General features: G+C 42.6%; 1 protein-coding gene across 1 annotated transcript in view; it reads left to right on the top strand.

The window, feature by feature from the left end:
- The window catches only part of ITGA2 (integrin subunit alpha 2), a 123,463-nt gene that overhangs the window by 87,794 nt on the left and 8,373 nt on the right, over positions 1 to 27,296 (top strand). Inside the window, exons 17-25 of the mRNA XM_044276226.1 lie at positions 1,528 to 1,682; positions 4,735 to 4,845; positions 5,513 to 5,595; positions 6,757 to 6,898; positions 7,338 to 7,430; positions 9,683 to 9,759; positions 10,051 to 10,134; positions 13,975 to 14,077; positions 21,351 to 21,461. Coding sequence (XP_044132161.1) covers positions 1,528 to 1,682; positions 4,735 to 4,845; positions 5,513 to 5,595; positions 6,757 to 6,898; positions 7,338 to 7,430; positions 9,683 to 9,759; positions 10,051 to 10,134; positions 13,975 to 14,077; positions 21,351 to 21,461 — 959 coding nt within the window. The remainder of the gene's footprint in view (positions 1 to 1,527; positions 1,683 to 4,734; positions 4,846 to 5,512; positions 5,596 to 6,756; positions 6,899 to 7,337; positions 7,431 to 9,682; positions 9,760 to 10,050; positions 10,135 to 13,974; positions 14,078 to 21,350; positions 21,462 to 27,296) is intronic.

Below are 27,296 nucleotides of genomic sequence, written 5' to 3' on the forward strand. Positions count from 1 at the left end.
GTGCCCTCCCACCCGCCCATTATTAGGTAAATCGTTAGCGGTAGTAGAGGCAGGTTAATGGAGGGTCCTGGAAGGCAATTAAATGTTTTACACAGGTGCATGACATGTTGGAGCGTGCATCTCAGGAGGTCGGTAAGGCGACGGATGGGGCTCCTGTTGGGGGATAAAAGGCCTACAGGGGTTTATTGAGAGAGAATTTTGGAAGGTTTGGTGCCCTTGGGTCGGTGAATGCGGCCGAGGGTAAGGTAAAAAGCCAAGTGGAGATGGTGTGTGATGAACGCAGCTTGCTTGGGTTGCCTTCTAGGATCCTTTACACAGTGTTGGAATGTTATTGCACTTTAACTTTGTGTTATGTGTTCACTGTTATGTTTAACAGTGTTAAAAGTTGGAGGAGAATGTGGTGGTTTTTTAATAAACGGGCCGTTGCGGCCAATTATACCAAGAAGTCGGTTTCAGAGTATTAATTCCCGGGGGAGGGGGGGGCAAACGTATTGGTGGGGTTGGCGGGTAGTTGGCTGAGATAATCTTACATCCCCATTAAGTAATATTCTTAGAGTAGTTGGCACTTCCCTTACCACTTTCTTCTTGGAGGGTGATGTTCAGCAGGATGTGATAATAGGAACAAAGCAAAATAGATTTATATGGACGTTTGGTCCTTTCTGGGGCATGATGAAAGTGAAATAAAGAAAATGGATTAGCAAAAATACCGGGGTTGTCCCATCACCATGACCTCCATGACCCTACTATTAACCATGGGACTTAAATTCTGGTTCTTGGCCAAAGACCAGTTCAGGCATGAATAATCCCACTTCATAAAGAGGATCAGGAGAACAGGCATTGGGGCCCATGGATCTGTGCAGCGGTGGGTATGACAGAACTTGGTCCCCCATTCCTTATGTAGCAATGTTATTGCCTGTCTGATTTCTTCCCCATTATGCCTCAGATCGAGCCAGATGTCCACATAAATCTATTTTACTTTGTTCTCGTGGTCATCCCCTGCTGATTAACACATCACCTGCCAAGAAAAACTTTGACAAGGAGATATTTTTAGAAGGGGTTTCAGAAGCAAGGCGTCTAGCCAACATCCTAAGCGCAAAAATATGGCTCTACCCTCATAGTTACCACACCATTGAGATCAAAGCAAGTTACAGAAACTTGTAAGCGCAGACTTACAAAAAAACAAACTCTGGGAAGAACCCCCCTTCCCCAAGTACATCAGTGGTTGCCCCATCCTGAACCCCATCGGAATTTAGTTGTTCAATATACTGGATTGATAATGCAGAAGATGTTATTGATAGTATTTTATGATATGTCAGTAGGACATGTCATAAAACACTAATTATTGGGAGTCTGATTGTGGGGATCCTCACTGATCCCACGATCGACCAGTTTTGGGTGGCCATAGAGAGGAGTCTGCAAATACCCAGTAACACTCTAAGATACATACAAAGGACATATATTATGTATAGTCTGTGACTATTGTAATGTGTATTCTTGTCTTAATCCAGTTTTTGCTCTTCCTTCCAGTGGCCATAACTTACAATGCAACACTGGATGCTGATCTCAAGTCATCAAGGGTGACGTCTAGAGGGCAGTTTAAAGAAATTGGAGACCGATTCATAACTAAGGCCATTGACATAGGCACAGAGGAAAGATGCTTTGAGCACATTTTCAATGTTCAGGTATAGTAAATTGCATTAAAGTGGGGAAGTAGGGAACCTATTGGCAAGATCATGCCAGCCTCATCACAAGCAGCGTGACTTAGTGAAAAGATCAAACCATAATGGTTTGGATCATGGTACTGGTGAAGAAATCTATACCTACCTGCTCCCTATCTGTCCGTGGCTCCTAGGCTGTCTTCACTGAACTTTCACCTGACTGGCAACTTCCACACAGACTGCCCCACTGCAACCAATAACTGGCCTCAGCAATGACTTGTCCCCAAGTGGCTAGGGAAAATGTCACTGCTGAGACCAGCCATTGACTGTGGCAGTGCAAATGACCTCTTCTGCACGGAAATTGACAGTCGAGGAACCAGATGTTCAGTGAAGACAAGCATGGAGCCGGAGCGGAGTGTCAGGGAATTGAGTATAGATCTCTTCTCTTCACAGATACCACTGAGGGGGGGGGGGGGGGGGGGAAAAAAAAAAAAAATAATCCTGGAAAACTTTTTAAAGGCTTATGTACAACGCTTTGATACCTTCTCAAACAGCTGATTAGCGGGGGTCCCAGGTATTGGATCAGATACTGATGATTAGTGTTGAACGAAGTTTAGAAAAATTCGATTCAGCTGCTTCGCCGAATTTCACAAAGACATTTGCTTAGTCACAAAGTGCATTTCTTTGTAAGTAGCGGGCGCAATGACGGGGAACGGCGATTGTGCTGACCCCCCCTCCCCCGTCATTGAACCCCTCTGACACCAAATTCAGCGCTAATTGCGAAATCTGAGAATAATAGTGAAGGCTTTCAGGGATTAATCTGGTAAAAAAAAAAAAATAGTAATACTCACCTTATCCATTTGAGCGCAAAGAGGCCGCTGATTGAAGGCACCGCGTGAAATCTCGCTTGATGCCTGATGACATAATCATGCTGGCCAGCGTGATGAAGTGCTATGTCACCCTGCATGAGATTTCATGCAGGATCTTCAATTAAGAAGGCTGCGGCGGCCTCTTCGCGCTCAAATGGATGAGGTGAATGTCTTTATTTTTATGCCATTTCAGGGAAAATTAATTCATTACCACGAAGCACGAGGAAATAGCGAATCAAATTTTTCCTAATATTCGGATCGAAGTCCACTTTGGTTAATTCGCTCAACCCTACTATGCGGAGATCAATTAAAATGTCTTTGAAAACCTTTTTCAATGCACCAAGGGGCAGAGCCTTTCCCCCCAGTGCATCTTAGCTTTCCGGTGCTGGCCATGTCCCTTGGTGCACTGACATCCTAATTTGCATAAAGAATCAGCCCCAGCAGACAGTCTTCTTAGTTTAGTAGGGTTGATCCTGCTGCCAAGTGTTCGTTAAGTAAAGCCTCTGCTATTTCATACCGCCATATTGTATATAAGGTTTCCGGTCACCTCTGTTTGCCGTGGTTGATGTCTTACCTCCTGAGCACAGACCCAGATTGCACGTGACTGACAGATGGATGTGGTCAGAGATGCGGGCCCTGATTGCTTTAGGCTACTTTCACACTCCGGCGGGGAAACAGCCTGCCGGATCCGTGCTAATCCTAGCCCACTGTGCCGCCGGAAGTCCGCTAAGGCCCCATTCACTTCAGGGGTCCAACACCCGACACCCCCGCTGATCAGCTGGTTGAAGAGGAGGCATGCACCGTGCCAGCACTGCCTTCTCTTCGTTGGTAACCTGCTCACCGTTGCAACAGCAGCGGTGGGCAGGTGTAATTACACCTAAGCCATCCTATTCACTTCTATGAGATGGCTTGTTCCTATTCAAATGTACCATATACAGCAGGTAAACAAGGAAGAGAAGGCAACGCTGGCATGGTGCGCTCCTTCTCTTCAACCAGTTGATCGGCGGCGGTGCCAGGTGTTGGACCCCTGCCCATCTGATATTGGTCATCAATGAAAATAACTTGGATAACCCCTTTAATGTATGGGGAAATGGATCTATCTTGACAGACAACCCCTCTCCATATGTCCTGTTAGGGCATATGGTCAACCTTACAGGGGTTCCCCACTTGTGACCACCCTTAGAATGAAGAACTGTTAACAAGCAGCGGCTCTTGCTCTGGCCAAGCTCAATCCATCCATTACCATTCAACTGGTCCCCTGTAATACTTCATTTCCCCTTTTAAAGGGGTTTTCCCATCTCACCTGCAGCCAGCTCTGCTGTTCACCTTCTGGATTCATGCTTCTAAGGCTGGACCGGCTTAGGCAGTTTGAGTGAAGCCCTGCCACGCCTCTTTCTGACATCACACTCCTTGCGTGCTCGTTCATGTGTCTCCTATGGCCACCGCTTCTCTCCCGAATCCCTGGGCTGCGCTTGTGCAGAAGACATTTTTTTTCACCAAGCTGGCCGCTCATTGCAGTCCTGAGAGCTCACACTGCCGCGCATGCGCAAAGATTATTTCTTTAGTGTCGCATCTCATAGCGAGCCGCGCTGCATACAGGGCATGCACGGCTCTGTATGAGGCGCGGCACTGAAGAAATAAGCCTTGCACATGTGCGGCAGCGTGCGCATTCAGGACTGCAATAAGCGGTCGGCTGAAAATAAAGTGTATTCTGTGCAAGCGCAGCCCATGAATTCGGGAGGCGAGCGGTGGCCCTATCTATGGGATACCATATGACAACAATGAGGTAGGAGGGAAAGAATTTTATCAAGAAGGGTTGGAATTTGCCAATACAATATATTTACAAAAATGATCACTGGCACATCATTAACAGATTAAACAGTGACCATTGTGATGGGATACCCCTTCAATGGTCACTGTAGGAGAGTTATTGGGACCTGCAGCAATCTGCTGATCATTCTTGGGGCTCTCATAGTAATGGGGTGAACTGTGATGAGACAAGCCCTTTAAATGGAACTGTGTGAACATATCCTTACTATACAGATTTGTCATTTAGGAGATTTGGAGGACATGTAAGTCATTACCCAGCTTTAACATTTACAGATATAGGTAATTTAGACACGACTCAATATACTGCATTGAAATTGTGTCTGTAAATAGCTGTAACTACTCTTATTCATGTAAGAATTGTATGTTCCTATTATCAGGAGACAGCAGATTCGGAGAACGCCCTGGCATTGCGCATTAACATTGCTGCCCAGAAACCAGATAGCAGCCCCGTCTTAAATCCTTATTCAACGGGCTCCAGTGAATGGTTTGTAAGTATAAGATAAGGAAGATATTAGTTATTAGAGTCATGTTCTCCCTACCAGACTTTCTAAAGCCACAACTTCTAGGTGGGTATGTCCTACAGATGGCAACAAGGGCTCCAAGGGGTTGCCACAGCTAATTAGTTTTCCCTTAAGAGCAGACCTCTGGTACTCCATAATACAGATGAGATTACCGCTGGATGCAACCACAGAACCTGTCCGCCAGCTTTAAGGTGTAGCATCTGTGTAATAGTATTCTTCGCATAATGCCTAAAGGGTGTGTAAACTTCTGCAAACATTTCATTAAATCACCTAAGCAACTCTATGTGTCTCCAGAGCTACAAAATACAAACCAATCTTCTCTGTATTTAGATTCTGCAGTCATTTTTTACCCCCTTCTATCGCTCCCCCATATATTACAAGAGGCAAAGGAAGTGGAGTAACACATGAATATAGGTTCAGACTACACGTAGGGTTTGTTTGTAGTCTGTAACCATGGAAACACATATGCTTGTATAGGTGCTGTAGACTGGAAAGGCATGAAGGAGATTAAGATGTAATACCACCAGACACAACCAGTGGACATTTAGTGCCCCTGTTTCTTGAGACATTTTTTCTATCCTCATACAAACCCTAGAAGTGTCAAGATGCATTGTTCCTTTGCTTTTTACAATAGATTCCCTTCCAAAAAGACTGTGGTGATGATGAAGTTTGTCATTCAGACCTTTCCTTACAAGTGGTACAGAAACCTAGTGACGTGTAAGTTAAGTTTTGTCTTTGTGCTATTCTAAAAATATCTGTAAGATGCCGACTTATGGTTAAATCGGTGGGCACTTCTCCTACATAGCCCCCTGAGTAGTTTATGGCGGTATGACGGCCCCTTGTCTATTAACTATAAGCTCGCAATACACTGATGTATTATTGCATTGTGTAGCCTCATGTCATTGTAAATGCACAGTGTTTGTACCAGATCATTGAGGGATCCATCCTTGGGTTCTGATGATAGGGCCTAGCCGTATAACCCCATTTGAAAATGGTAGTGATAGTGAATTCCAGCAGATTCACAAAACTTACTTAATACTTAGACAGTGTGAACAGTCTAAAAATCTGCCAGATTCATAGTTGTCAACTAATTTTCAGGGACAGTCACGGCAAATTCACGCAGTCCAGGACTGAAATGGGTAGAATGATGTAAGCCCTGTCCATAAGGGGGAGGTCCCAGTTGGCCTCAGGGTCTTTACTGAGGCCGGGCTTACATGCCTCAATTTACCAACTAAAATGTTGATGTCACGTACTTACCTTTCCTGGTTATCTGACACTCCCCATTTTCTTGTTTTATTTTGTGCATTTATTTAGTCTAGGGACCATCGCCCAGTTGATGGCCACTATTTAGGGAGGATCATTGAAGTAGGTAGGAACAGTGGTGCGGGTGGAACTTAGGTGCACTGTTCCCTACCTGACGTGACAGTTGATGTTAAAGTATGCAGATTTATCACAGTAGCTAATGCTGGATGAAAAGCTGGTACACTTTTAGACTTTCATGTCACCTATTGGTTTACTCTGCAATTTTGAGCCCCTTGGTGAATGAGGCTCTTTTTGGCTAACTTGCTTCATAAATGTCTAAAGATATCCTAAATGACACCAAAAATGTGCCAAAAAGTAAAAGTGGGCAACTGTGTTTGTTCCAATAGCTGTGGCTCTTACTACCAGCAGATTGTAGAGGTGCTGGGTGTCAGATCCCCACCGATCTGGTATTGATGCCCTATCCAAAGGATAGGTCATCAGTATCAAAGTCCTGGAAAGACCCTTTAACAGCAGAAGTAACTGAAACCTGCTATATCTTTACCCTATTACACTCCAATAAGCATGAATGAATGACTGCATACTGCCTTATAATTAGTGATACGCTTCTTCCTACAGGAAATTACCATACATCGTCAGTGACAAAAACAGACGGCTGATGTTCCAAGTAACATTGATGAATAAAAAGGAAAATGCATATAACACAAAACTGAGGGCACTTTTCTCAGAAAACCTATTCTTTGCATCTTCAACTTCTCCAGTAAGTTATTAGACAGAGGTTATATAGACATTTGCACCCATTTTTATATTTTATTGTGTCAATGCATCTAAAATAAAGAAATGAAAATACTTTGCAAAAAAAGCCTTGATTAGAAATCTATTGTTTTTTTGTCTACAGCTCCTATGCAGACTTTTGTGTATCCATGGTTACAGACTACAAACAAACCTATTGTAGTCTGATCATGCAGTACTTTGTGTTAAACTACTCCCTTTGACCCTCTCTTTTTGCTGACTGTAAATATGAAGGCACATCCATTTGTATGAGAGCAGCATAAACAATGCAGCATTATACTTAAACTATTTTAGATGCATTGGAGAAATGTAAGTGAACTTATATGTCCATCCATGCGATCCTTTCAGAAATGGTAGACTGGGTACTTCATGCTTTGTGCATTCATTCTGTGCTACTTATTTTGCAGAGTGATGGAACAGAGGTTTTGTGTGAAGTTGGCAATACACAGGGAACCGTCAGCTGTTTAGTAGGATTCCCTGTTCTCAAGGACCAGCAAAAGGTAAAAGTGCATTCCTAAAATGAACGTAAAGCCCTCCAGTAATAACTAAACAGTAAAATCTGAAAATTACACCTGATCAGATATAGTTATACATAAAATACGCCTGGTTGTCTAGAGTGGTTTAGTGATCAATACCTCATTGTTCTAGGGTATTGGAAGTGGTTATCCCATTATTAATGTAAAAAATGAAAATTAGAGATTATATAGTAAATTACAATAACTTTCTAATAAAGCTAGATCCAGCCCTGTACCTCCCATGGATCCAGAGATCTCCCAATTCATTGTTCTGCTAGATTTATATCCAGTTGGCAGCTCAAGGGGAGTGTCTTTTCTGCTGCAGCTAAGGGGGTGTGTCTCAGCTCTCCCTATCACAGCTCAGGAGGCAGTTGAAGGATGAAACTGAGCATGTGCGGCCTTGTCAGTGAGCCGGTCAAAGAAGTAAGAAAAAGAACAAACAGCAGGTGGCACAATACAGATACATTTTATTGAATAACTCAGTGGCTATACTCTTTAATTACATGCAATAACAAAAGTATTCAGATCCAGGTGCTGGTTTGAAAACTGTAGAATATTTGTCATGGGACAACCCCTTTAACTGCTATCAAATTTTTGTAACAACAGGTCAGAAAGGCTTAAAAAAAGTCATACTCAACAATTCCCCACCGCTCCTATTCCAATAGTTTGCTGGTTTCCCAAAAGTGACTGCTTAGCCAATCATCGGCTGAGGCAGGCATGTTATGGCCTGTAATTGGCTGAGCAGTCACATTTCCTGTGTTGAGAGAAACCAGGAAGTAAAGACCGATGCAGAACCCGGGAAGTGTTGGGAAATCAATGAGGTGACTACTTTCTAACCCTTTTTTCAAAAATATACAGGCTTGTGTCAAGGGTGTTATGAGTTAGTATCTAATATTCCTGGAGTTGGGGGGTTAACATGTAATAGGATACAATATTCCTGATGGTTTAGGGTTCTGTATAGGTTAATGGTGGTGGTCTAGACCAGGAAAGTCTACAGTGCCTATAAATTAATTTATTTCAATCAAAATGGGTCCAGGTCTCTTTGAAATTGTTTGAACTTCTAATGATATAGAGCTACATATTCCGTGCCACTACGTCACACATTCAACTAGTTAAATGATTAACCTGTGACTACAGCCGCCCCTAGGGGGAGCTAACTGCATAGGGAATTTATAACGCTCCTATTTATTTAAATTAAAAATCATTATGCCCTCCTCAAGTGGTGATAGAAAAAATTCTATCATTTTAACTCAATGTTTGTACTTAAATGGCTCAGAAAGGATTGTGGGTACTAGAAAGACCTCACTCCACCAAGTGCGCACCCTTCCTGTACTTCAGTTATATCCATAAACTAAGGCCGAATGCACACGGCCGTGTTTGCGGCCGAGAGCGGGCCGTGAAAACGATGCCGGGATTCCTGCTGACTGCTGGAGCGCACGGCGTCATGGGTTGCTATGATGCCGTGCGCTTCATGCAGCCGCTGCTGGACAGTAATACACTAGTATAGTGTATTACTGTACAGGAGTGGCTGCATGAAGCGCACGGCGTCATAGCAACCCATGACGCCGTGCGCTCCAGCAGTCAGCAGGAATCCCAGCAGGGTTTTCACGGCCCGCACTCGGCCGCGGAACACGGCCGTGTGCATTCGGCCTAAGTCATATTTGTTTACACATCTATATTTGCATTCTGAGTGGTCGCCTAACTGGCCCAGAGTCTCAATGAACAAATCTCTGTAGCTGTACATAGAATGCAATGTGTATGGTGCATACAGCTGTTGCAAAACTACAACTTCCATCATGCTGGGTCAGCCCACTGCCATCAGGGCATTGCAGTTTTACAACACCTGGTGGGCCACACATTTAATATCTCTTGTGTACAGAGTGACATATTTGTAATGTGAAACTCCTTGGCCCCAGTGATAAAAACCTCAGCAGATTTAATTTATGAAGTAGAGGGATCTGGTCAGGTTCTAGGACCCAAGTGCTGCTGTAACAATACGTGCCTACAGTCCAGATTTTGCAAGGACAATCCTGGGAATCAGACCACAAAAAGGGGTGGGGTCTATGGGGGATGTTACTGGGTAGTCCCGGTGGTGGGGCTTAAATGTCCCGTTTTTTGCTATCCAAAATGTTGACAAGTATGCATAGCTTTTGCACCCGTTATAGCTACAACCCTGATAATACAACTGCACAGGTTTCTTGAGACCAGTGTGTCCTGACTGCTTATCTCATTTCTAGGTTACATTCGATATTGGATTTGATTTCAACCTCAAGTATCTTCATGATAAAGCTTACATCTACTTCCAGGCTACAAGGTACAGTCTTCCTGAGGGTTGATATTGATGCAGACAGTAGAGATATTTCAAGTGCTTGTCCAGGATTAGAAAATAGGATCTGCTTTTAATCTAGAAAGAACACCACTCGTAGCCATGCTCTGTATTTGTACTGCAGCTCGGTGTCATTTGCTTGGCAGGGAATCCGCTGCAATACCAAGCACAGCCCTCGGGAAAAGTGGAGATTTTTTTTTTTTCCTTCTATGTTTGGACATCACTTTTAAATGTATTATTCCATCTACATACAGTAACTCAAACTTTATTTTATTACAGTGAAAGTTATGAAGATTTTGAGCAGGACAATGCAGTGAATGTATCAATCCCTGTAAAGTATGACACAGAGATGCACTTCACAAGGTATGGTTCTTATAGATCCTAAATGTTGTACAGACATGTCCTTCCTTATCTTTTCTCTTGGCTTAGTATATCCCAAGATGTGTGGTGCAAGATAAACAGCTTTTTGAAACATAATTTTTTGATACTGTGTCACAAGATGTCTATCCTATATACGTGCCTATCAATGGCCACCCAATAGTTGTGATGTGAATTGCCAGGCTCCTATTATTTCCTGGTGGGAGTAAAGAATTGTGCATGCCAATATCCAACATGCCTGATCCTTCTTTCCCTGACATCTGCCATTGCAGACCCCCATACACATTGGATGGTTAGCTAGTCCAGCTAAGCCCCATTAATTTCAATGCAACAGATCTGAAATATCAGATGCAACCATGGACAGTTGTGGCACCTTCTCTGGAAGTTTCTTTAATCCTAGGTCATCTCTTCAAGAATTATAGCTGGGCTTTACTCCCCTCCCCCCACCGGGCACAGATTTAGTTTTCAGCCTTAGCCCTTGGTCAAGGCTAAGTGGCTCATAAGCACAGTCTGTAGCGCCCAGGACTCATGTTCCACCGCCTCCGCCTCTTCCAGCTATGCCCCTGCAGCCAAACTCAACTTCAGTTGGCCTCTCAGTCAGTAGACAAGAAACATGAGAAGATAGCCCAAGAAATCATACAGATTCAGGTGAAAAAAACAAGCAAGGCAAGTAGGCAGGACAAAAAGGATTATAGGTTCTGAGGAAGATATCTACTGAGGTCAGGGGCTAATTTGTCACAGATGGCGCAAGCCATATTTATAAGACGTGCACCATTATTAGACGTGCACACAATAGGTGTAACTTGGGAATAGTATAAGCATGACACCATTTAAGATAAATTTATCATTAAAGGGGTTGTCCGGGTTCAGAGCTGAACCCGGACATCCCTCCATTGGCAGCCCCCCTGACTTGAGCATCGGAGCAGTTCATGCTCCGATGCTCTCCTTTGCCCTGTGCTAAATTGCGCAGGGCAAAGGCATTTTTTGGAGATCCGGTGACGTACCGGGGCTCTCCATGGGGCTGCCAGGAACCCCAGTGTTGTCACCAGCACTGATGGGAGGGATTTAGCGCTGCCCTAGCTAGTAAAACGGCTAGGGTAGTGCTAAAGCCTGCCCATCAGAGCCGGTGATGTCACCGAACACACTGCCGGGCGGAAGTTTCCGCCCGACAGTGTATTATTGAAAACAAAAGAACCCGTGCCCTGCGCAATCTAGCGCAGGGCAAGGGAGCACATCGAAGCCGCAGGGGGGCTAGCCTTTAAGAATTGTCTTATAAAAACCACTACAGAAGTCTACATAAAGCTGATGTATGGTAATGTGAAACACATTGACAAAGGCTGTGAAGGGCCCTTTCAAATCCCAGCGCCTAAACATGGGATTGGAGTATAATGGGTGCATCAATCTACAGAGAACATGACAGAATCTGAAAGGATTTTCTAGTTTGCATCAACATCCTTTAAAGGGAGTCTGTCACCAGATTGTGACCTTATAGACCGCTTACATAGCGCTCTAGCATAGCAGTCTATGATTCTAATGGTACCTTTGATGTTTGCTTGTGAAGTTCCCCCAAGGCAAAAACTGACTTTTATTCATATGTAAATTAGGGCTCGCAAGTGCCCAGGGAGGGGTTCACCTCGTTGGAGCCCAGGCTGTTCTGCCTCTTGTGGGCACGGCATCGCAGTAGCCACTACGCATGCGCCGGCCAACGGCGAGAAACAGCAGCGAGGAGGCGGACCAGAGACATCCACAATGGGCATCCCCGGCCAAGCAATGGATAGCGCAGGCGCGGGATCCGGCTGCAGAGAAGGAGGACGCAAAGGAAGAGCGGGGCGGGCAGAGGAAGAGGCTGGGGCGGGGATATGACGAAAAGAGGCAGAACAGCCTAGGCTCCAACGAGGTGAACCTCTCCCTGGGCACTTGCGAGCCCTAATTTACATATGAATACAAGTCTGTTTTTGCCTTGGGGGAACTTCAGAAGCAAACATCAAAGGTTCCATTAGAGTGATAGACTGCTATGCTAGAGCGCTATGTAAGTGGTCTATAAGGTCACAATCTGGTGACAGACTCCCTTTAAAACAATCATTAATGAAGGCTGTTGTACTTTTGAAATGTATTTCTTTTAGATTATTGCTCCTTTCTTATGTTCTGGGCTGTAGTCACACAACTATGTCCATAAATCTATTTCTTATTTCCTGTGATATGTCCATAGGAGGTTTCTATGTAACTGGCTGGGTGGGCAAAATTATAAACTAGCTGGGCATTGTTAGGGATGGCGCTGGAGCTGTGGCAGAAAAATAAGTGCATCATGAGTTTGGTTGGATACAGCAACTGAAAGTGCTACCTACAGGATAGAAACTAACCAGAATCATTGGTTTGCAAGGTGAAAACGGGTCAGGAGGGTACAAAATAGTTCATAATTGAAGGCAATGTACATCTTTGGGGGCAATTTTTTTATTGCATTGTACTCATTTTGAGCTAAAAATAATTTTTCAGTTGGTCTTTATTGAAAATATGGAGCCCTTTGTCTGTACAGAACTGGCATGCTCTAGTAGCAGCCTCTGGATTTTCTCTCTTTTCCATCAGTTGGGGAGCTGAGGGACTCTTTATCTCTGCTCTCTGACATTATAAACACTCCTTACTGATAAGAATGTGGCTTAAATAAATGTTTTTGCCCTCTTAGTAGTTTAGAAATAAGGTTTATTAGATGACCGTCACAAAGTGAAAGTAAAAAGTAAGATTCCCACAGTTACAAAACAGTTGACCCTCTGTGACAGAATAACTCAATACTTCTGATAAAGGCCAATTGAAAATATGATTTTTAGCCAAAAATGAGTAAAATGCAATCATAAACAAAAATTACCTTCAAAGGTGTCCATAGCCTTTAAAATATACATGAGGTAAGCAACTACATAAGCATATCTGTTAAAAACCATAGTAATCCTGGAAAACCCCTTTAAGCGGCAACTTAAGCTACATCGTAGCACATAAAGGTGATATCATTAACAACTTCTAAATGGATATTTGTGATTTAGCACAATAAGGCCTCATTCACACATCAGTGTTCGGTCAGTGATTTCACAGAACAGGTGCAGATCTTTCCCTTAGGACTCATGTACACGGCCATTGCCATATTGCAGCCCGCAAATATGCGGGCACCGGCCGTGTGCTCCCTGCATCATGGATGCAGAGCCACTCATTTGAATGGGTCCGCAATCCAGAGCTGAGGTGCGGAATGGAGGCACGGGACCCCATGGAAGCACTACGGAGTGCTTCCGTGGTGTTTCTGTCCGTGCCTCCGCACCGCTCACAATCACTAATGAAAATCACTGACCAAAACACTGACGTGTGAATGAGACATAAGAATTGTCACAACTGATTGGCTCCAAATCATGTTCAGTGTTGCCTTCTGCTTTACAAGCCATTACTGAGCAGGAGTCTTCTGCTGTTAGTTCTTAGACACAGTACAGAAATGTATGGGACATTTTCTCTCTAAAATCTCATCATAGCAGTCCCCCTTGTGTCTTATGCCACCGGTATTTATGAGCAATGAATTAGCTCAGTCTCTTCCATGTCCATTAGACAATAGGAAGCTCCTATGAAGATATGAATGCCCCTTCCCTTACCTGCTGTGTTCCTGTGCAGATCCACAACCTGTTTGGTATATGTGGCCTATGTGCATTATTACAGCTTGGCCTCATTATTGAATAGAACTATGTTGCTATACTGGACACAACCCATGGACAAGAGCGATGCTGTATACATCTCATATATGCTCTAACATTTTATGATGTATATAAGGACACATCTCATTGTGTTTATTACTAGGTCAACAAGCATAAACTTTTTTGAGGTTTTTCCTGGGGCTAATGTTCAATCAACCATAAATCATGTTGGAGAAATTGGTCCAGAATATAACTTGACTATAAAGGTAAATATGATCATGTTTCCCTTGACTTCACTCTTTAGGTTTATGTTATTAATCTGAAGTGTCACAGATGATTGTAGAAATATACAAATTGTTATTATCTTTCAAATTAAATAAAGAAGTAAAGTAAAGCCCCACCCTGGAGGAACATCAGAAATTATATTATATGTCTTTTGCAGTTCTTCTACAAATCATTCTGATTATAGCCCTGTTAGAGCTCATGTACATGGTAGTATCATGGATAAATTTTATAAGGATCCAAAATACACTTATATAAGTTTATGAAGCCATACTGTGTTGATATACTGTACATCTGTTTCATGAAGATGTTATACCACAGAGGATTTCTGTGGTGCCATAGGAGTCTGTGTTCTACCACGTGCATGAAGAGAATACAACCCTTCTGGGTCAACGGCACAGTGGTGTTTTAGGGATTGAAAGCTCTTTCAATGTATGACCGGCTTAAATTGAATATCTGTGTGTAAACATAATTTTGAATATTATAATATGTCTTCAATAGAGATAGAGCTCTGCCTTTCTGCTACAGAATCCCAAATCCCCTTTATAATTTTAACCTGCAGGGAGAGAACTGGGAGAAGGGGAGTGGTAGTTGTGGAACGGATAGAAATGGTGGTGGTTTAGGGTGGCTGTTGTCACTTCAACTTTCCCTGGGGCTGTGCAGTGAATGGAGGGGCATAACTTTATTCTCCTTTTGGCACAATCTGGACTTTTGGGGTCTCCTGCCTTGTGGTGATTGGAGTGCCCTTAGTGTTGTGGGATTCAGAGGTGCAAGGCAGAGTTCCCTTGTGGTGTAGGCAAAACTGTGTACCTGCCTAGATTTTCACTCCCGTGAGTCTTCATTTTTTTCTCCTTTTGAAGCAATGCATTGCAAAATCTGATTGAATCTTTCTCTCCCTTGCTATGTGTCTCTCTGTGCCAATAGACTGTGATCATGGGCTTCAGTGAGAAAACAATGTGGCCTTGCAAGATCACGCTGTACAGTAGTGTCCCCTCTGACCCTGTCTGTCCCGATTGGACAGGGTCAGAGCAATGAAGATGACTCCCACTTGGGAGAAGAGTCATGGTGGCCTCTCCATTGGCTATCTACTGTCACAGTACTGATCCCTGTAAACTGGAAAACTGGGAGAGTGTAGAAAAAATAAAAAAGGAAAAATGAAAGTAGCACAAATTCAGACAGGTACACCGTTACAAAAATGTACATTGTTGACAGGTTCTCCCCTATGTTCACACAGCAGAGGCGGATCTTTATATTTTTCCGTGGTTTCGCATGCCTCAGATCTACCCACTTACTTAGCTGTATTCAATTGGGCTAACCTGCATGCAGACGGTCATCGTGGTTTCCAGACCATTTCCACATGGAAACTGAGCCAAGAAGGAGACATGTCCTTTCTTTGCGCAGTTTGGAAGTCGGCAAGGAAAAATCCACAGCCATATAAACAGCAGCATGAATTCCCATTGAAAACAGTGAGAGGATGATTGCGTGCACAAAAACATTGAAGCATGGTAATTAGAGCTGTGCAGGAAACAACAAGTTTTAATTCTTAGTGTATATAGGGATGAGGGGGCACACTCATAAGAAGAACACTTACAGGGTGATGTACACTAAATTTAATAAGCAATAAAAGCAAACCCCTAAAATACACATAAAACATACATCAAAAATAAAAATGAATTATGAATATGCGATATGCAGCAATCAAATGCAATATATTACAACAGGATGACGCCAATGTCCCACTGGTAGATGTAATTGCTGTCGTGTTGTTGGTACACGATATGGTGATGATATGACCTTCAATGTTCCAATTGGGAATTTGTGGCGTCAAGCTTGTTGATAATAAGTGTCCCTCACTATAGATGTAGCACTCTAGCCCCTTTGGGGTGATGTTGTAGAGCCCGCACCGTGCTGTGTCTCAGGACACTATTCCAACTGGAGATTGGGTATCTCAGAGTTAAAGTCCTGTGCCTTTGAATACGTGTGGCACTCCGTTCACTTAAGATGTAAATAGTGACCCGGATCAAATGTTAAAGTCCAATGTGTGAGTTAACAGAGATGCGTGTGTGCCCTCCAAGTTACTTACTTTGATTCTTCGCCGCTGTGTCTTTCTTTTCTTACCCCTTCCTGCTGCGTAGCTGCAGCGCTAGTCTCCCAGGTGGCCGTACACGGCTGTGGCGTCCCACGTGACCTGGTCTCTGGAGTTCAGGGTAGACGCTTGTGTATGACGTCACTAGTCTGCGGCAGTAACTTTGGTAATGGAGGTTAATCACTTTCGTTTTGAGATCGCTGATGTTTTTCGATCTTTGTTAATGTCCAGCTTCTTTTATATGTTCTTAGGAATCCACGCTCACTCTGATATGCCAGACGCGTTTCAAGGTATTACACCTCTTCCTCAGTGGCCACCGAGTGAGTGGATTCTCACTCCTTATATATCCTATTGTTCCACCCACCAATTAGTTGTGCCTATTCTAATATATGGGGTGGATTTGATCGCCGTTTTTCTTCCATAAAATGAATAACCTTCACAGTTACAAATATGCTAAAAATATAAATGTGCTAAAAATATAAATAACAATATTCCCCTGTATCTTAAAACATGCTCTAGATGGTCTATAGGTAACCTATATGGTCAGGACTAAATTTTTACAAAAACCGCATTGGAACCGCATCAATGTGAATTATGTCACATGCGGTTTTTGCATTTTTGTATCTAGCAAGATCATATAGATCACATCTAGGTCAATGGACTCAAAAACGCATATATTTATATTATTATTTAATGCGTTTTTGTGTTTCTTTGTTCTTGTTTCCTTAATATACTTATTTTTTGAAGGGTAGTCACTAGGGAAGGCTGTCTGGTGGGGAGGGGAGACCGCAGCCGCCATAATTGGCAAAACTGCGGTGTCCCATCCCCACCAAACAGCCCCCCCCCCCACTCACAGGAATCCGAATACTTCCATCTCCGCATTTAGCCCCTTTGGGACGATGGTATCATATTCAAAAATTCTGCGGGATTCCTGTCTCGACATGTGTGCAATATGGTTTCCTCCCCTCCACATTTTTTTGACCCTTTCTATAGCTGTAAATTTGAGGCTGGTTGGGTCGCAATTATGCTGGATCTTGAAATGTTTCGACAGGGAATGTGTTTCTAGACCCTTCTTTATATTTGCCACATGTTCAGCTACCCTTTTTTTGAGTGTCCTTTTTGTTCTCCCTATGTATTGCTTCCTACATCCACATTCCAGCAGGTATATCACATCTGTGGAATCGCAGGTCAAAACTTCTTGTATTTCTATACTAAAAGAATTTACTGTAGATGTTACCCTAGTTGTTTTCTTAGGGAAGCTAGTGATTTTGCAATTGGTGCATCTTCCACATTTAAAGAATCCATTGATTGTCAACCAGTTTTTTCTTTGATTTTGTTGTTGTTGATTCTCCATTTTAATTTTCACAGTTGGGGCTACTTTACCTGCTAAATTGTTGGCCCTTGTATAGGTTATTTTTGGTGCATCACTTAGTAGTGGGCCAATTAGTTTGTCATTTAGTAGGTGTTCCCAATGTTTTCGGATGCTTCTTTCTATCATTTTATATTGGGAACTAAATGGAAGAATGATTCGTATTTTTTCATCCTGTGGTTGTAGTGGGCCTACCTCAAAGAAACTTTTCCGTTCCATCTTTTTTACTTTTTCTAGTGCTTTCTCTATGGTCTGGATTGGGTAGTCTCTTTCTACAAATTGTTGTTTCAAGAAAAAATACGAATCATTCTTCCATTTAGTTCCCAATATAAAATGATAGAAAGAAGCATCCGAAAACATTGGGAACACCTACTAAATGACAAACTAATTGGCCCACTACTAAGTGATGCACCAAAAATAACCTATACAAGGGCCAACAATTTAGCAGGTAAAGTAGCCCCAACTGTGAAAATTAAAATGGAGAATCAACAACAACAAAATCAAAGAAAAAACTGGTTGACAATCAATGGATTCTTTAAATGTGGAAGATGCACCAATTGCAAAATCACTAGCTTCCCTAAGAAAACAACTAGGGTAACATCTACAGTAAATTCTTTTAGTATAGAAATACAAGAAGTTTTGACCTGCGATTCCACAGATGTGATATACCTGCTGGAATGTGGATGTAGGAAGCAATACATAGGGAGAACAAAAAGGACACTCAAAAAAAGGGTAGCTGAACATGTGGCAAATATAAAGAAGGGTCTAGAAACACATTCCCTGTCGAAACATTTCAAGATCCAGCATAATTGCGACCCAACCAGCCTCAAATTTACAGCTATAGAAAGGGTCAAAAAAATGTGGAGGGGAGGAAACCATATTGCACACATGTCGAGACAGGAATCCCGCAGAATTTTTGAATATGATACCATCGTCCCAAAGGGGCTAAATGCGGAGATGGAAGTATTCGGATTCCTGTGAGTGGGGGGGGGGGCTGTTTGGTGGGGATGGGACACCGCAGTTTTGCCAATTATGGCGGCTGCGGTCTCCCCTCCCCACCAGACAGCCTTCCCTAGTGACTACCCTTCAAAAAATAAGTATATTAAGGAAACAAGAACAAAGAAACACAAAAACGCATTAAATAATAATATAAATATATGCGTTTTTGAGTCCATTGACCTAGATGTGATCTATATGATCTTGCTAGATACAAAAATGCAAAAACCGCATGTGACATAATTCACATTGATGCGGTTCCAATGCGGTTTTTGTAAAAATTTAGTCCTGACCATATAGGTTACCTATAGACCATCTAGAGCATGTTTTAAGATACAGGGGAATATTGTTATTTATATTTTTAGCACATTTATATTTTTAGCATATTTGTAACTGTGAAGGTTATTCATTTTATGGAAGAAAAACGGCGATCAAATCCACCCCATATATTAGAATAGGCACAACTAATTGGTGGGTGGAACAATAGGATATATAAGGAGTGAGAATCCACTCACTCGGTGGCCACTGAGGAAGAGGTGTAATACCTTGAAACGCGTCTGGCATATCAGAGTGAGCGTGGATTCCTAAGAACATATAAAAGAAGCTGGACATTAACAAAGATCGAAAAACATCAGCGATCTCAAAACGAAAGTGATTAACCTCCATTACCAAAGTTACTGCCACAGACTAGTGACGTCATACACAAGCGTCTACCCTGAACTCCAGAGACCAGGTCACGTGGGACGCCACAGCCATGTACGGCCACCTGGGAGACTAGCGCTGCAGCTACGCAGCAGGAAGGGGTAAGAAAAGAAAGACACAGCGGCGAAGAATCAAAGTAAGTAACTTGGAGGGCACACACGCATCTCTGTTAACTCACACATTGGACTTTAACATTTGATCCGGGTCACTATTTACATCTTAAGTGAACGGAGTGCCACACGTATTCAAAGGCACAGGACTTTAACTCTGAGATACCCAATCTCCAGTTGGAATAGTGTCCTGAGACACAGCACGGTGCGGGCTCTACAACATCACCCCAAAGGGGCTAGAGTGCTACATCTATAGTGAGGGACACTTATTATCAACAAGCTTGACGCCACAAATTCCCAATTGGAACATTAAAGGTCATATCATCACCATATCGTGTACCAACAACACGACAGCAATTACATCTACCAGTGGGACATTGGCGTCATCCTGTTGTAATATATTGCATTTGATTGCTGCATATCGCATATTCATAATTCATTTTTATTTTTGATGTATGTTTTATGTGTATTTTAGGGGTTTGCTTTTATTGCTTATTAAATTTAGTGTACATCACCCTGTAAGTGTTCTTCTTATGAGTGTGCCCCCTCATCCCTATATACACTGTACCATTTTCTTTGGTCCTGAGGGTAGGACTTGAGGGTGAGCACCTTTCCATACAAATTATTAGTGAGCCGCTGTACTCTTTCAAGTTTTAATTCTTCTAAAGGTATATTAAGAAATGAATCACCTTTTTTAGACCTGAAACTGACATGTTAAAAAATGGACAGTCTTACCGGTTTACTGACCAGTGAAATTGTCACCGGTCTCATTTTCAATGTGTCTAGCAGACCGTCTATTTAGAGAATAGGGTTTTAGTGGAATTATGTGACTTGGCAGCAAACAGGAAGAATGGAACTAAGAAAAGGAAAAATAAGGAATTTCTAGATTTTTGTTCCAGCCTGGTGCTCGACATTACAGAATGTGCTGGGATAAGTGTAAAGTACAGGGTAATGGGTATAATATTGAAAAATGATCTTACTAATTGAACCAAATATGCATGCAGAATCCAAATGATACATATGGTTTTATTATTACAAATTGGGAATTTACTTGTGAACCAAATATGATAATAGAATGTATGTATCAGATTTGTCCGGTAAATCCTACCATCAAGGTGCATTACAAACCTCTGTGTGAACCTCTGTGAACCTCTGAGGTACAGTATGGGCAAATATAATTCGGTGGACGCTGTATCGTACAGATGCACATCACATGCACACAAACCAATTTGTTTCCATGTCCATTCTGTTTTGTTTGCGGCCCGTATGCGGTCAATGGGTCTGCAAAAAAACGAAAACGACTCCGTGTGCATTCCGTTTCCATTTGTCTGCATGGCCGTTCTGCAAAAGACATAGAACATGTCTTATTCTTGTCCATTTTGCGGAGAAGGATAGGCATTGTTACACACGATCCGTAAGAAAAAGGGATGTAGTACGGATGTCACACAGACATCATCTGTATTTTTAGCGAACCGCTAAATACATACTGTCGTGTGCATGAGCCCCAAGGATGGCATAAAAGATATTTTTCCTGAATTTAAAAATATGGCTCTACCTTTTTCTAGTAACAGCTCCACTGTTGTCCACGGGATATATCTGGTGTTGCAGCCAAACCTCATTTAATTGAATGGAGTTGAGCTGCAGTACCAGTCACGGCCAATTGACAACAGTGGCACTGTTTCTGGTGAGTTGTTTTTATGCATTGATCCATATCAAAGTTCTGAGGGAAAAGGTAGAAAGTGTCATGGGAACGCAGAAGATCTTCACATAGGTCACCTGTAATCTCATTCTCCATTACTGATGTGTCCTGCAGTAGATACTAGGACATAGAAATGTCAAATAATAATCTACAGCCAGTTCTGGTATGTTATTGAAGATGTTGGTTTGGTTATAAACTCCCCTAATGTTTTATAGCATGGACAAATCTGAGGTCTGCACGCATCTTTTGAATGGGCTCTTTGATCAGGTATTGACTTTTGTCTGTGTTACTCTAGATCAGTACTGGGACCATTCCAGTGACATCGGCGTTTGTAACTGTGAACATGCCAGAATTCACAAAAGGAGGCAACCCCTTAATGTACATCACAGATATTCAAACAGACCAGGTAAGGTGAAGAAAAAGAAATCCTAACTTTTCTTGGATTCCTAAAATGATGTGGAGTGTACAGTAGGCATTACTCCTATAATACATTAGTCATTTCTGCCACAATAGTATTTAAAGGGATTATCCCATGAATAATGTAAAAAATGAAAATCATACGTAATCTTGTACATGACGACTCTTTAGGGTCCATTCACACGTCCGTTGTTTCTTTCCTGATCTGTTCAGTTTTTTGCGGAACAGATCTGGACCCATTCATTTTCAATGGGTCCTGAAAAAAATCGGACAGCACAATGTCTGATTTTTTTTCAGGACCCATTGAAAATGAATGGGTCCAGATCTGGTCCACAAAAAACGGAACAGATCAGGAAAGAAACAACGGACGTGTGAATGGACCCTAAGGCTGCATTCACACAAATGTATTTTGTTTCCGTGTCCGTTGTGTTTTTTTTTTTGCAGATAGGATGCAGACCCATTCATTTAAATGGGTCCACAAAAAATGCGGACAGCACATCGTGTACTATCCGCATCCATATGTCCGTTCCGTAGCCCCGCAGCGTTCCTTTTGAGGACAAGGATAGGCATTGTAACATAGTAACATAGTATATAAGCCGAAAAAAGACATCTGTCCATCCAGTTCGACCTGTTATCCTGCAAGTTGATCCAGAGGAAGGCAAAAAAAAACTGTGAGGTAGGAAAAATATTCCTTCCTGACTCCAATCAGGCAATCAGAATAACTCCTTGGATCAACGACCCCTCTCTAGTAGCTATAACCTGTAATATTATTACACTCCAGAAATACATCCAGGCCCCTCTTGAACACTTATAGTGAACTCACCATCACCACCTCCTCAGGCAGAGAGCTCCATAGTCTCACTGCTCTTACCGTAAAGAATCCTCTTCTATGTTTGTGTACAAACCTTCGTTCCTCCAGACGCAGAGGATGTCCCCTCGTCACAGTCACCGTCCTGGGGATAAATAGATGACGGGATAGATCTCTGTACTGACCCCTGATATATTTATACATAGTTATTAGATCTCCCCTCAGTCATCTTTTTTCTAAAGTGAATAACCCTAATTTTGATAATCTTTCAGGGTACTGTAGTTGCCCCATTCCAGTTATTACTTTAGTTGCCCTCCTCTGAACCCTCTCCAGCTCTGCTATGTCTGCCTTGTTCACAGGAGCCCAGAACTGTACAGAGTACTCCATGTGTGGTCTGACTAGTGATTTGTAAAGTGTTAGGACTATGTTCTTATCACGGGCATCTATGCCCCTTTTGATGCAACCCATTACCTTATTGGCCTTGGCAGCAGCTGCCTAATACTGGTTTTTACAGCTTAGTTTGCTGTTCACTAAAATTCCTAGGTCCTTTTCCATGTCAGTGTTACCCAGTGTTTTACCATTTAGCATGTACGGGTGACTTGCATTATTCCTTACCATGTGCATAACCTTACATTTGTCAGTGTTAAACCTCATCTGATACTTCTCTGCCCAAGCCTCCAATCTATCCAGATCGCTCTGTAGTAGTATACTGTCCTCTTCAGTGTTAATTACTTTACACAGTTTAGTGTCATCTGCAAAAACTGATATTTTACAGTGCAAGCCTTCTACAAGATCATTAATAAGTATATTGAAGAGGATAGGGCCCAGTACTGACCCCTGAGGTACCCCACTAGTGACAGTGACCCAATCTGAGTGTGTACCATTAATACCCACCCTCTGTTTTCTATTACTGAGCCAGTTACTTACCCACATACAGACATTTTCTCCCAGTCCGAGCATTTTCATTTTATATACTAACCTTTTATGCGGTACAGTGTCAAATGCTTTGGAGAAGTCCAGATATATGACATCCATTGATTCGTCGCTGTCAAGTCTAGAACTTACCTCCTCATAGAAACTGATTAAATTTGTTTGACATGACTGATCCATCGTGAAGCCATGCTAATATGGCGTTATTTGCTTATTTTTATTGAGGTGCTCTAAGATAGCATCTTTTAGAAAACCTTCAAACAGTTTACCCACGACGGATGTTAAACTTACCGGCCTATAGTTTCCGGGCTCTGTTTTTGGACCCTTTTTGAATATTGGCACCACATTTGGTATGCACCAATCCTGTGGAACACTCCCTGTCAGTATAGAGTCGTTAAAGGGGTTGTCCAAGTTATATTTATTGATGACCTATCCTCAGGATAGGTCATCAATATCAGATCGGCGGGGGTACGACACCCGGCACCCCCTCCGATCAGCTGTTTGAAGAGAAGGCGTGCGCGGTGTCAGCGCTGCCTCCTCTTCACTGTTTACCTTCTATCCGTTGCATCTGCAGTGGTGAGCAGGTGTAATTACACCCAAGCCTTCCTATTGAAATGAATGGAAGGCTTGGGTGTAATTACACCTGCTCACCACTGCAGATGCAACGGCTAGAAGGTAAACAGTGAAGAGGAGGCAGCGCTGACACCGCGCGCGCCTTCTCTTCAAACAGCTGATCGGAGGGGGTGCCGGGTGTCGGACCCCCGCCGATCTGATATTGATGACCTATCCCGAGGATAGGTCATCAATAAATATAACTTGGACAACCCCTTTAAATATCAGAAATAAGGGTCTGGCTATGACATTACTTAATTCTCTTAGGATACGGGGGTGTATGCCATCTGGTCCTGGCGATTTGTCTATTTCAATCTTTTTAAGACGCCACTGTACTTCTTCCTGGGTCAGACAGGGCACTTTTAATGGGGAATTTACTATAACATTCTGCATTTCATCTGACAGTTTATTTTCTTCAGTGAATAGAGTGGAGAAAAAAATATTTAATAGCTTTGATTTCTCCTCATCGCTCTCTGCAACTCCCCCTTCATCACTCTGTAAAGGGCCGACTCCTTCAGATTTATACGTTTTACCATTTTTATAATTGAAAAACATTTTAGTGTTAGTTTTGCTCTCTTTTGCAATTCATCTCTCGGCCTCTAGTTTGGCCGCTTTTATTTGTTTTTTTACATATTCTATTTTTTTTTCCTTATAGTTTTTCAGTGCTGCCTCACCACCCTCCTGTTTTAGTGTTTTCAATGCTTTCTTTTTGTCATTTATTGCTCTCTTTATAGTTCTATTTATCCACATTAGTTTCTTCTTGTTCCTTAACCTTTTATTCCCATAAGGTATGTACCTCTCACAATTAGATTTTAGGATGCTTTTAAAAATATCCCATTTTGTGGCCGTATTTTTATTTTTGAGGACTTTGTCCCAGTTAGTTAGGCCTATGGCCTCTCTTAGTTAGCTAAATTTAGCTTTTTTGAAGTTTGGTATTTTTGTTCCTCACTGAAGAAACACTCTTTTGAATGATAATTGGAAGGTTATTACTTTATGGTCACTATTTCCCAGGTTTCTCCCAACCTGCACATCTGTCGTTCTGTCAGGTCTATTGGTTAATACTAAGTCGAGTATGTCCGTCCCTCTAGTCGGGTCCTGAACCAGTTGGGAAAGGTAATTGTCTTTGGTTATTGCCAAGAACCTGTTTCCTTTATGAGATGTACAGGTTGAGTTTCCAAGTTTATATCTGGGTAGTTGAAGTTCCCCATAATAACGACCTCATTATGATTTGCTGCCTCGTCTATCTCGTGTAGTGGTGGATTTTCTGTGGACTCCTATCAGTAATTTATTATTGTTTTTGCCTTCATGTAATTCTACCCACAGTGACTCCACATGTTCATGTCCCTCACTTGTATCGTCTCAGACTGTGGGCTTTAGACAGGACTTTACATGAAGGCAGACCCCGACCCCTCTCCGGTTTTGGCGATCCTTTCTAAACAGACTGTAACCCTGTACATTAACCGCCCAGTCATAGCTATCATCCAGCCATGTCTCAGTTATTCCCACTATGTCATAGTCCTCCTCACACATCACTAATTCCAGTTCCCAGTTTTATTAGTCAGGCTTCTGGCATTAGTATACATACATTTAAGAGGTTTCTGCATATTTTTTACCCTACACCTTTCCTTCTGAAATGTTCTAGTCCCTCCTTCTACTCCTCCCCCAGTCCCATTACCTTGCCCCAGGTCTCTATCTGCACTATCTTCCCCTCCTATAATGTAATTTCCCTCCCCCCCAGTCCCTAGTTTAAACACTTCTCCAACCTTCTAGCCATCTTCTCTCCCAACACAGCTGTCCCTTCCCCATTGAGGTGCAGCCCATCCCTACAATAGAGCCTGTAGCCGAGAGAGAAGTCGGCCCAGTTCTCCAGAAACCCAAACCCCTCCTTCCTACACCAGTTCTTGAACCACTTGTTAACCTCGCTAATCTCCCTCTGCCTTTCTTGCGTGGCTCGTGGTATTGGCAGTATTTCAGAAAATACTACCTTTGAGGTCCTTGCCATAAACTTTTGACCTAAATCCCTAAAATCATTTTTAAGGACTCTCCACCTACCTCTAACTTTGTCATTGGTTCTGATATGGACCATGACCTCTGGATCTTCTCCAGCCCCTCCCAGTAATCTGTCAACCCGATCAGCGATGAGTCAAACTCGAGCACCAGGAAGACAACACACTGTTCGGCGATCACTGTGTTTGTGACAGATTGCCCTATCTGTTCCCCTAATAATTGAGTCTCCCACTACCAGCACTTGTCTGGCCTGCCCTGCTCTCCTGGTCCCCTGCTTATTGGAGCCGACATTCCCCTGACTGGCAGAGGAAGTGTCCGGCTGCAGCAGTGCTCTCTCTGAACTGACATCCCCCTCATCTGCCAACCTTGCAAACTTGTTGGGGTGTGTCAGATCAGGGCTAGCCTCCCTGGCACTCTTCCCTCTACCCCACTTTCTAACTGTTACCCAGCTAGCTACCTCACTTTCCTCAGCCTCCTTGCTACCACCCTCCCCCAAATCTACTCCAAAGACTGCTTGCTCAGTGAGCAGCAAACTCTTTTCCAAATTGTCAACGCCTCTCAGTGTTGAAACTCTCCTGTTTAGATACTCGATGTGTGATTCCAAACAGGCAATTTGCTCATGTTTTGAACAAAGATATGCACCCTCAAACTGCTCTTCCAGGACTGCATACATTAGACAAGATGTGCACTGGACTGCGCTGTCAATAATGGAAGACATACTAAACGGGCATTACGCAAGGAAGAGAAAAATACAATATAATGCAGTGATAAGAAACTGATTTACTGCAGTCCCCCACTAAAGTCCCTGAATCTGAAGTCACTAAATCTAAAGTCGCACACTTAATACACACACTAAAAAAATCAAACACGCGAACGCTCACAAACTTGCATTATTTTCCTGCTTGTATAAATGGAGCTCTCAAAACAGCCTGTTTTGTTTTCCTCTGGATTGTTACAATGGATCCGCAAAAAAAACAAAAACGGATGCCATATACGGAACATCATACTTTTTTTTTTTTGTGAATCCGCAATTTGTGGACTGCAAAATACATATGGTCATGTGAATGTAGCCTAACACAGCTAGAACCAGCCCTGTACCTCATATGGATCCAGAGATCTCCCCATTCATTGCTCCAATTGTAGTGGTAGATTTATTTCAAGCTGTCAGCGTAGAGTTAGTGCCACATCTCATGGGTGTGTCCTTTCTGCTGCAGCTGGTGTCAGTTGAAGGGTGGAACTGAGAATATGCTTCCATCTCAGTGAGCAGGAGAGAGAAATTAGAAAAGGAGCAAACAGCAGGTGGCGCTATACAGACAGATTTCAGTGAATAACTCAGTGGTTGTAATATATTTTTAGTTGCATGCAATTACAAAAGTATTCAGATTCTGGTGCTGGTTTGAAAACTGTAGAATATTTTTCGAATACTTTTTGCAAAGCTTTTATTTATTTAGTATCAGGGGTAGTGTG

The sequence above is a fragment of the Bufo gargarizans genome, chromosome 1 (assembly GCF_014858855.1).
Source record: "Bufo gargarizans isolate SCDJY-AF-19 chromosome 1, ASM1485885v1, whole genome shotgun sequence".
Classification (NCBI taxonomy): Eukaryota; Metazoa; Chordata; class Amphibia; order Anura; family Bufonidae; genus Bufo; species Bufo gargarizans.